The sequence below is a fragment of the Platalea leucorodia genome (assembly GCF_965183815.1).
Source record: "Platalea leucorodia genome assembly, chromosome: 29".
Taxonomy (NCBI): domain Eukaryota; kingdom Metazoa; phylum Chordata; class Aves; order Pelecaniformes; family Threskiornithidae; genus Platalea; species Platalea leucorodia.
In genome coordinates this window covers 1,060,284-1,071,401 of record NC_138851.1, presented here as the reverse complement: position 1 = coordinate 1,071,401, position 11,118 = coordinate 1,060,284, and the positions used below count along the sequence as shown (strand labels likewise).

Here is an 11,118-nt window from a genome sequence, read left to right as displayed (position 1 = left end):
CGAGGCTCCGCGGGTGACGCGGGCGCCCGCCTGCTGCCGCCCCGCAGCCGCCTGGCGATGAGCGCTCACCGGGGCCTGGAGGCGCTGAGGAGGCCGAAGCCGCGGCGGAGCAGGCGGCCGGCGCCGGGGCCGGTGCGCGCCGGGAGGAGCTGGAAGGAGACGTAGGGCCGGGTGGGAGCCGGATCCAGCCCCCGGCACGGCTTAACTCTTTACTACCGTACAATAGCGTTTCAACAGAGAACGGGGTGTGAATAAACACCTTCCCACGCGTAACACGCGAAACAACGTTTAAAGAACAAACCGGCGCCGCCGGCGAGGGCAGGCGCTGCCGCGGGCGAGCTGCTAACGCTGGCCCGGCGCCCTCGGGCCGCAAGAGTGCTCGGCAACAGCCGGAGCACCGGCAGGCTTCCCACCGCGGCACTGCGCCGGACAGTCGGTCAGGAGCCGGCGCCGCCCCCGGGCACCCGCCGGGATTAATAAAAACCAACAAACCAACCCAAAACTCAGAACTGAACCCAACCGCGAACGCCCCCGCCGCAGGGGTGCCGGCAAAACCGCCCCTTTTCAGGGTTTTCGCTGGTGTCTTCACATGGCTTCTGCCTGCAGCGACCACCAAACCGCTGCCGGGACGATGCCGCCTGGCTTGACCAGCTGGGGAGAGGAACTGGGGAGACCGGTGTCGGTGACAAGTGCCGTCCCGGCACTTCCCCGGCATTTCATCCTCGGCGGAGCCGGGCGAAGCGGAGCGACCCCCTGGAAAAGAAGCGGGAGAGAGGGGAGAGCACCGCGTGCACCGGGGCAGGCACCGTCCGCCGCGCTCCCCTCCCTTAATGAGCTTGCATCCCGCTGACGAGCTCGCTGGAATCCTGTTCCTGGCTAAATTAAGGCTCGGATCGCGGCTTCGGAGCGAGGCTTGGCCGAGAAACCGGCTTCGCGTGGCAGGTGGAGCCGAGTTTCACCGCGGCCCATCCGCACCTTGCGCCGGGAAGCGAAAGCCCCGCTTTCAGCCCGTTTTGGGGGCGGCGAGATCGGCAATTAGCGTGCAAAGAAGCCGGTACCTGCGGGGGCGAGAGGTCCGTCCGCGCTCGGCTACTTCTCGGTGCCGGCGTCCGCTGTGGCGCGGCTGCCAGCCGCCCGCTTGCCGGCCGAGTTGCGCGCCGAGCGGCTGTAGACGGAGGTGTAGCCGCGGCGGGTGAGGGGGCAGAAGCGCTTGGTGTGCGCCCGGTCCTGCGTGGCCCCGCACTGCGGGCAGACGTAGCTGCGCAGGACGGGGCACTGCACCCGCCCGCCCGCGTCCCGCAGGCTGTGCCCGCTGTAGACGTGCTTCGCCTCCCCGTTGTGCTTGCAGAAGGCGCAGAGCGATTTGCCGGCCGACGCCGATGCCGCCTCCGGCGCGCCGGCGGAGGACGCCGATGCCGCTTCGCCGGCGTCCCCGGGCTCCCGCGGCAGCGCGGCCAGCACGGCGGCCAGCCCCAGGTAGTCCCTCCACATGTCGAACGCGGGGCCCTGCTCCATCCTCCGCTGCAGCCCGGCGTCTTTTGGGGCAGGACGCGGCTCTGCGTGCCCCGCGCTCCCCGGGGCCGCCGGGAAGGGCCAATCGCCGCCGCCCGGGGCCGGTTCCCTCCCCCGGCAGCCGCCCGGAGCCGGTGCGTCTGCCCGGCGGGGTGGGGGTGTCTGCGCCTCTTCCCCTCTCCCGGTGCGAGGGGGTCGCTGCGAAGCCCCCCGCAGCGCCGCAGCCCCCCAACGCCGGCGTCTAAACCCCCTTTCGCCGGCACCGTCCGCTCCGGTGCGGCACTGGCCGGAATCGCCCTCCCCACGGCCACATCAGTGCCAAACCCGGCCACATTCGGGGTTTCGGCCCCGCAGGGACGCACCACCGGCGCGACCCGCACCGCGCCGGACGCCTTCCCCGCCGCCCGCAGCCCAGCGCCGCCCGTCTGGGCCAGAAACGCCGTTTTTTGTGGGTAAGCGCGGGGTTTTACATCATGCAAACGCGGTTGCGGGACGCCCGAACCTCGAGTTCCGGGGAGAGCTCCCAAATCCTGAACTAAAGCCGGGCTTAGGGCAGCCCGTGGGGAGGCTCTGCCCGTCCCTGCCTTCGCCTCTGCCTTGGGGCTGAAAGGGCTGGAATCGGGTCAAGCACCCGCTAATGGGCGGCCGAATCACCCACAACAGCGCCGGGAGGCACCGAGCCCCCACCGCCCCGGCAGGGCCCCGGCTCCTCCGGAGCTCCTGGGTTTTAGAGGAAAAGAAAGCGAATTTTGGCTCCTTGCGGCGAGTTCCCCCCAGCACCGCGACCCGCCGGCAGCAGCGGGTGCCGAGCGTGAATTTTGGTCCTCGGGGATGCGGCGGCGCTCGCCCACCGCCGCAGCGCCACGCGGGGACGCCCCGTCCGCTCCCTGCGCCGAAATCCGGTCGGTTTGGGAAATGAGGCGCTCCGGCTGCGCCGCTCCGCTTCCCGGGATGGGACGCGGAACCGCCGGGACGCCGCGGTGTCACCGAGCCGGGCGGGCGGCGCTGGGAAGGCGGCGGCGGTGACTCTCCCGGCCGCTCCGGCGGCCACGGGGCACACGCAACGGTCGATGGTTTCACCTCAGCCACAAAACTCACCGACAGCGTTGAATGTTCACCGGAGCCTCCGCGTCGGCTCCTCGGCGGCGGCGGCATCTGCCGGAGCGGATTTGTGCTCTTCCTCCCGGTTCTCCCGAGCGCCCGGCGCAGGGTTTATCGGCAGCAGGCGCACGGTGAGGATCCGGCCTGGGAAGGGTCCCCGCCGCCGCCGGCCTCGGCCCCAACCCGGTGCCGTGAAACACCCGCCAGGTCACCGCGGCGCGTGGTGGCACCGCGGCACCCGCTCCGGCGGCCTCCCCGTGCCAGCGCGACGCAGCCGTGAGGGACGGAGCCACTGGGACGGGAGCGAGCACCAGCAAAAGAGGCCGAATTGCCCCAAAACCGTGGCATTTCTCACCCCCGTGGCCAAACCCGCCGAGCGCCCCTTGTTTATTCATCACCAACCGCAGCGCGCCATCGGCGTCACCATCGGCATCACCGCCCGGCCAGAACGCCAAAGCCTCGGGGACGGGGTGACCGCGCCGGGAGGGTGACAGAAACGGGGTTTTTCCCCCCAAACAGGAGCCACGCCCCCGGGCTTCGCAGCCCGGCGCCGCCCGTCGGCCCCGTCCCACGGCCAGGCCCGGTGAGCGGCCGTGCCCATGCCGCGCCGGCGCTCGCCGCGCCTCCCATTGGCTCGCGGTGACGTCAGGGGCGAAGCCGCGCCGCCAACGGCCGCGGGGCCCCGCGAAGGAGGGGAAAAAAAAGAACAAAAACAACAACAACAACAACAACAAAAAGGCCTGGAAAGGCAAAGAATGGGCACTTTGTGCGTCCGGCGCGGCGACGGCGGCGACGCGCCCTCCCCGCCGAGCGCACCGGCGGCCTCGCCGGCGCCAGGGAATCCCGGAGCGAAACACGGCGGGGCGGGGAAAACGAGGGCAAAATTTAAGCCAAAAACCCAAAGCGTTGGCGAGCGAAGGCGTGGCGCCGAGCCGGGGGAGCAGCCGCGCCGCCCCGGCACCGCCCGCGCCGAATTCCTCGCGCCGGGAAGCGGGAAAACCCGCGGCTTTGGTGGGAAGGGGCAGCGTTTGGGTGGAAAAACGCCGCTTTCCGCCGGGCGCCGCTCGCTCCGGCGGGGTTCGACGGCGCGCGGGCGCTCCTGCCGCCGGCTCGCCATCGCGCTTCAAAAATGGGGGGGAAACGGGTAAAACCAGTAACGGGGGCGGGGGCGGCGCCGGGGCTCGCCGCGCTGCCGTCACTTTACGTCGCTTACGTGTTGGGATAGAAAATCGCTTTATACGTGAATTTGCGTTTACAGCCGCGTGCCGGCCCCGCTCCCGCTCTTCCACGACGCCCCGATTCCCCCGGGTTTCGCCCCAAAAGGGCCCCGCTCCCCGGGAGCCGCGGCCCCGCTCCCCCCCCCCCGCCCCCCCGAGGCCCTTGGCGGGGCCGGGGGCTCCTCCCCGCTCCCGGCATTGACCGAAAAGCGCCGAATTCGGCCCAAACGAGCGGCTGCCGGCGGCACCCACCTTTCCCTCCGGCCCGGGGGGGGGGGGGGGGGCGAACCGGCGGGGGGGCGCGGGTCACCTCAGGCCAGCGGCGCCGCCCATTGGCCGCACGCGCCGCCCCGCCGCTTCTTATTGGCCGGCCGCCGCGCCCCGCACGCCTCCTATTGGCCACCGCTCCGCCGCCTCTCATTGGTCGCCCGCCGCGCCCCGCACGCCTCCTATTGGCCACCGCCTCGCCTGTTCTCATTGGCCGCCCGCCGCGCCCTGCACGCCTCCTATTGGCCACCGCCTCGCCTGTTCTCATTGGCCGCCCGCCGCGCCCCGCACGCCTCCTATTGGTCACCGCCGCGCCGCCCCTCATTGGTCGCCCGCCGCGCCCCGCCGCTCCCCATTGGCCAGTCCCTGGGCCCGCGTTTAACCCCTGCGGTGCCGCCGCGCTCCGAGCCGCCCCGGGGGTCGGGGGGGGGGGGGCCGGGGGGGGCCCCCGGTTCCCCGGAGCTGGACCCCAAAACTGCGCATCAGCCCCGCCCCTGGCGGCGGGGGGCGGGGCCAGAGCGTCGTGGCACCGGCGTGGCGTCGGGCGGCGCGGCGTGGCCTAGCACAGCATGGCACGGCACGGCACGGCACGTATGGCACGGCACGGCACGGCACGTATGGCACGGCGCGTACGGCACGGCACGGCACGGCACGGCACACCGGAGCAGGGAAATGGAGGCGCAGAGCCAGGCACGGCCCAGGGCTCGCCACGCCGTGCCGCGCTATGCCCGTCTCACATCCAGGACCGGCTCAGGACGGGGCGCAGGGCCGTGCCACGAGCACCGCGGTGCCGGCCGGTGCCGGCTGGGGACCGCGGGCGGCGCTGGCACCGGTGGCGCCTCATCCCCGTGATCCGCCCCGTGAGCACCGTGGCAGACACGGCTCTTCCCGAGGGTTCCCACGGCGAGCCCGGCCGGCACCAGCGCCGCCACGCTTGGCACCCCAGCTCTGGCACTCGCCTGGGCAGGTCCCGGTGGCACCCCCAGGCCGGCCCCGGTGCGCCGGGTTCCTTCCCTGGCACGGCCACGGGGCCTGGTGTGGCCATGGGAGTGCCGGCATGGCCAAGGGGCCCTTGGTGTGACCATGGCGGCTCTGTCCCATGCGCGGTGGCGCGCGGTGGCACACGGTGGCACGCGGTCTCTGCTGCCGTGCCCTGGGGTGAGCCGCATTCGCCAAGTCTCAGCCACCGCGGCCACCCTGGCGCCACCGTCCCCCACCCCGTCCCCACGGTGCCGGTGCCGCTGGCGGTGCCGCGAGCAGCCGGGCTCGGCGTGGCCCTGCCGGCACCGCCCGGGCGCGGTGGGAAGGCAGCACCGGTGACTCACCAGTGCCCGGCAAGCTGGTGCTTGACGCCGGGCCGGGCGGCGGGGCGGGGGGCCGCGGGGTCCCACCGCCGGCTGGGGGCCGCCGCGTGCGCCGAGGCGGGGGGCCGGGGGGGCGGCCCCTGGCGATGCCCGGGGAGGCCCCGGCCGGGGACCCCGTGGGCGGGGGGCGCTGGGGAAGCCCTGAGGGGGCCGGGGGGGCCCCGTCCTCTGAAGGCGCCTTTGTTCGGAGCCGGCCGGTCCCACCCCGGCGGTGACTCACGGGTGCGTGGCTGCGCCCTGACTCACCGGCCCCCGGCCCCCCCGGCCTCGGGGTCCCCCGGGCCCCCCGCCCCCCAGCGGGGGGGTCCGCGCATGGGGGGGCCCACAGAAACGGGGAACCTCTGCAGGAAGGTGGGGCCCATGGGTGCACGGGGGCCCCGGGGGTGCAGGAGGGGCCCCTGGGTGCATGGAGGGGGGTTATGGGTGCGCGGGGGGCCCATGGGTGCAGAGGGGGAGGTTTGGGTGCATGGGGGGGCCCATGGGTGCAGAGGCGGGGCTGTGGGTGCAGGGGGGGCCCACGGGTGCAGAGGGGGCACCCGCCTCTCCCGGCCATGCAGCCCCCCAGCCCCTTGCCCTGGGGGTGCCGGGGACTCCCCACCGGGGACGCCGCGCCGGGGACGCCGCGCTGGGGACACCCCACGGGGGACACCCCGCTGGGTGCCGGCGTGGGGGGCCCCGCCCCGGCGGTGCCGTGGGGCGGCCGTGGGTGCCTGCCAGCCCGGTGCTGCCGGTGACTCACGGCCGTGACTCAGCCCCACCACAAACACTGCGTCGCGCAGCAACGCTGCCCGGCCCCACGGCACCCGACCCACGGCCCCCGACCTACGGCACCCGACCCACGGCCCCACGGCCCTCGCCCCCTCCCGGCCCCATAACCCCGCTCCCGGCACCAGCGTCCCCCGGCCGCCGGAGCGGGCCGGAGCCAGCGGGGCCGGGGATGCCGGGGCCGGGGGCCGGGGTCCAGGCGTGCCCCGGCACGAGGAAGGAAGAAGCCGGGAGGGAGCGCGGGGGTGGGAGGAAAGGGAAATCCCGTCCCGCCGCCCCCCCACGCCGCCAGCCCCACGGCCCCGGCTCCCAGTCATCCCAGTGCCTTGGGTCCATGGCTCCCAGTTCCCCCAGTGGCCCGGGCCTGGGGCTCCCAGTCGCCCCAGTGCCGGGGCACCCCGGGCGTGGGGCACGGGTGGGTGCAGAGGGGCTCTGCCGGCTGGGGGCAGGGGCGCCGGGGGTGGGCGCCTGGGGCGCCGGGGGGTGCGCGGGTGCGCGTGCAGGCGGGTGCGCGGTGTACGGGTGTCCCCCCCTCCTTATCCCACCCCACCCCTGTCCCTGTCCCATCCCTGTCCCTATCCCACCCCTGTCCCTATCCCATCCCATCCCACCCCTGTCCTGTCCCATCCTATCCCCATTCCATCCATGTCCCTATCCCATCCTATCCACTCCCACCCCTGTCCCTATCCCATCCCATCCCTGTCCCTATCCCATCCCATCCCATCCCATCCCACCCCTGTCCCTATCCTATCCCACCCCTGTCCCTATCCCTTCCCTATCCCCATCCCCATCCCACCTTTATCCCTGTTCCATCCCATCCCATCCCACCTTTATCTCTGTTCCCATCCCATCCCATCTTTATCCCTGTTCCCATCCCATCCTTATCCCTCTTCCTATCCCATCCCACCTTTATCCCTGTTCCCATCCCCATCCCATCCCATCCTTATCCTTGTTCCCATCCCACCTCACCTTTATCCCTGTTCCCATCCCATCCCATCCTTGTTCCCATTCCCATTCCATTCCATCCTATCCCATCCCCATCCCACCTTTATCCCTGTTCCCATCCCACTTTTATTCCTGTTGCCATCCCATCCCCATCCCATCCCTGTTCCCATCCCATCCCATCCCATTCTTATCCTTGTTCCCATTCCCATTCCATCCCATCCCATCCCATCCCATCCCACCTTTATCCTGGTTCCCATCCCATCCTTATCCCTGTTCCCATCCCATCCCATCCCATCCTTATCCTTGTTCCCATTCCATCCCATCCTATCCCATCCCATCCCACCTTTATCCCTGTTCCCATCCCATCCCATCCCACCTTTATCCCCGTTCCCATCCCCAGCCTCCTCCTTTCCCGCCGGCAGGAATCCCCTGCCGCCCGGCAGAGCGCCGGCCGGGGCGGTGGAAGCCGGGCACGGGGGGTTCTCGCCGTACATCTTTGGGGGGAGCAGCCGGGGCCGGGCGCGGGCGGGAGGTGGCACCGGGCGGCGGGGGCTGCGGCGGTGCCCGCGCCCAGACGGGGCTTCGGCCGCGCGGCCCAGCCCGGCCGCCTCCGCGGACGGCTGCGCGTGCGCCGGGGCCGTGCCGTGTGCCGGGGCCGTGCCGCGCCGTGCCCTGCCGCTCTGCGCCGTGCCACGCCGTTACCGTGCCGCAGCACGCTGCGCCAGGCCGTGCCGTATTGCACTGCCGCTCCGCGCCGTCCCGCGCCGCGGCGTGCCAGGCCGTGCCCGCCAGCAGGCCGCGCGAGCCCCGGCCTTCCCGGCGCAGCGCGTGTGCGAGGCGGCGGCGGGGCTGAGTCAGGCGGGAGGAATGCACCGTCTGGCGCGTGGGCGAGCGCCAGCCCCGGCCGCTGCCATTACCTAGAAAGGACATTTCTGCTCCGCCGGCCCCGCCAGCGCCTGCGCCCGCCGCGGCCCTGCCGCGGCCACCGCGGCCCCGCCACCGGCGTGCGGGCGCGTGCGGGGGCGTGCGGGAGCCGCTCGGCGCGCGTGCCCCCGGGGCTGAGCGTGAGTGAGGGGGTGAGCGTGCGTGCACACGCGAGGGCGTGCGGGCAAGCGTGCGTGCGCGCGGCTTGCCGGGCCCGTCGCCGCACGCACCGCTGCAAGGGGGGGTCCCCACGGCGCCCGTGCAGCCCTGCGAGCGTTGCAGCGTGTCTGGGCGCGCGCTGCTGCGTGTGCGCTGCTCTGCGGGCAGGCGTGCGGCGCCGTGCATGCACGTGTGCCGGGCCACGCGTGTGCGTGCGTTGCAGCGTGCGCGCTGCCACACGTGTGCACAGCTCTGCGTGCACGCGTGCGGCGCCGTGCGTGCACGTGTGCCGGGCCACGCGTGTGCGTGCGTTGCAGCGTGTCCGGGCGCGCACTGCTGCGCGTGGGCTGCTCTGCGTGCATGCATGCAGCGCCGTGCATGCGTGTGTGCCGTGCCACGCGTGTGCGCGCATTGCAGCGTGTGCGCCGCCACGCGTGTGCACGGCTCTGTGTGCATGTGCGCTGCTCTGTGTGTGTGTACGCTGCCACGCGTGTGCGTGCGTTGCAGCGTCTGCGCTGCCACGCGTGTGCACGGCTCCGTGTGCGCGTGTGCGCTGCTCCGTGCCTGCGTCTGCGCTGCCACGCGTGTGTGTGCGTGGCTGTGCGCGCCCCGCAGCGTGCACGGTGCCGTGTACGCGCGTGCAGCCGGCGCGTGCTTGCACGGCCACGCGTGTGCGCCGTCGTGCGCGCTGCGCCGCGTGCGCGCCGTGCCGCGCCATCCATGCCGTGTGCGGTGCGGCGCGCGTGGTGCTGCCCAGCCCCACGGCGCGGGGGGGTTCCCCCCCGCTCCAGCCCCGCGCGCGTTTAAAATTAGCAGCTGGCGCAGCGGCTCCCGCCCAGCTGTGCGGCCCCGGGGGAGCCGCCTCCGCCAGATGTGCGGCCGCTGCCAGATGTGCGGCCGGGCTGGGGAAGGGCCGCGGCCGCCGGCCAGGCGAGGGCCGGGGGCGCCGGGCCGGGGATGGGGACCTCCCGGCGGGCACCGGGTGCAGGTGAGGCCTGGAGGGGCCCGGGCGCCGTGGGGCTGGGCCGGGGCCCGGGGGACCCGCGGCGCCCATGGCGCAGCCGTGCCCGTCCCAACGCCGCGGCCGTGCCGCTCCCCGTGGCACGTCTGTGCCGGCAGCCGTGGGTGCCAAGGGGCGGCTGGTGGGCACTGGTGGGCACTGGTGGGTGCCGTGGGGCCGAGCCCCCGCGGGGCACCCGGTCCCTCCCCGCTATTGTTTATCCCTCCTCGGCGCGGAGGAAACCTAAAACCTCCCAATAATTGTATTTAGGAACTTCCATCATCTCCACGGAGACGGGCGGTGACGGCAGCCGGGCCGGATCCTGGCAGCGCCCGGCCAGGCCTCGTGTTAACCCCCAGGGCGCCGCGACACCGCAGCCACGTGCCGGCCGCGGCACGCGAGGACCCACGGGCGCGGCGGCACGGCGGGTGCTGGGGCACGGGGGGACGCTGGGCCCTGCGGGTCCCTGGCGGGGCCGGTGCCCGGCGGCGGCGCCGATGGGCCGGGGGGCTGCGGGTGAGGGCAGAGCCGCCCCGGGGCTGCTCCGGCTGGCACCGGCCCCATCCGTATCCCACCCTGCCCGTGCCCCGGCCGCCTCTGCACCGAGGTCCCAGTCCCCCCTGAGCCATATCCCGCCCTGGTCCCTGTCCCACCCTGATCCATATCCCACCCTGAGCCGTGCCCCATCGGGTCCGTATCCCACCCTGATCCATATCCCACCCTGAGCCGTGCCCCATCGGGTCCGTATCCCACCCTGATCCATATCCCACCCTGAGCCGTGCCCCATCGGGTCCGTATCCCACCCTGATCCATATCCCACCCTGAGCCGTGCCCCATCGGGTCCGTATCCCACCCTGATCCATATCCCACCCTGAGCCGTGCCCCATCGGGTCCGTATCCCACCCTGATCCATATCCCACCCTGAGCCGTGCCCCATCGGGTCCGTATCCCACCCTGATCCATATCCCACCCTGAGCCGTGCCCCATCGGGTCCGTATCCCACCCTGATCCATATCCCACCCTGAGCCGTGCCCCATCGGGTCCGTATCCCACCCTGATCCATATCCCACCCTGAGCCGTGCCCCATCGGGTCCGTATCCCACCCTGATCCATGTCCCATCGGGTCTGTATCCCACCCTGATCCCTATCCCAACGGGTCCATATCCCACCCCGATCCATATCCCACCCCGGTCTCTACCCAGCCTGGGTCCATATCCCACCCTGATCCCTATCCCGTCGGGTCCGTATCCCACCCTGATCCATATCCCACCCTGATCCCTATCCCAACGGGTCCATATCCCACCCTGATCCATACCCCATCGGGTCCATATCCCACCCTGATCCATATCCCGACGGGTCTGTATCCCACCCGGGTCCGTATCCCACCCAGATCTGTGCCCCATCGGGTCTGTATCCCACCCAGATCCATATCCCACCCTGATCCATACCCCCTTGGATCCGTATCCCACCCAGATCCATATCCCACCCAGATCCATATGCCATCGGGTCCGTATCCCACCCTGATCCATACCCCCTTGGATCCATATCCCGCCCAGGTCTGTCTCCCACCCTGATCCCTATCCCACTCTGGTCTCTACCCAGCCTGGGTCCGTATCCCACCCAGATCCATATCCCATTGGATCCGTATCTCACCCTGATCCATATCCCACTCTGATCCGTACCCCACCCAGATCCATATCCCACCCAGGTCTGTCTCCCACCCTGATCCCTATCCCATCAGGCCTGTATCCCATCAGGTCCATATCCCCCCCAGATCCATATCCCATTGGATCCGTATCCCATCGGGTCCGTATCCCCCCCAGATCCATATCCCATTGGATCCGTATCCCATCGGGTCCGTATC

At 71.9% G+C, this 11,118-nt stretch overlaps 1 protein-coding gene across 1 annotated transcript; it reads right to left on the bottom strand.

Moving 5' to 3' along the window:
• Positions 1–227: 227 nt before the first annotated feature.
• On the bottom strand, positions 228–1,634 carry NANOS3 (nanos C2HC-type zinc finger 3). The gene has a single exon (XM_082334144.1). It carries the CDS (start codon positions 1,513–1,515, stop codon positions 1,090–1,092), a length of 426 nt encoding a protein of 141 aa, XP_082190270.1. The 5' UTR covers positions 1,516–1,634; the 3' UTR covers positions 228–1,089.
• Positions 1,635–11,118: the final 9,484 nt, after the last annotated feature.

Coding starts and splice junctions, on each gene's coding strand:
- NANOS3 (XM_082334144.1), bottom strand. CDS start 1,515: ATGGAGCAGGGCCCCGCGTTCGACATGTGGAGGGACTACCTGGGGCTG.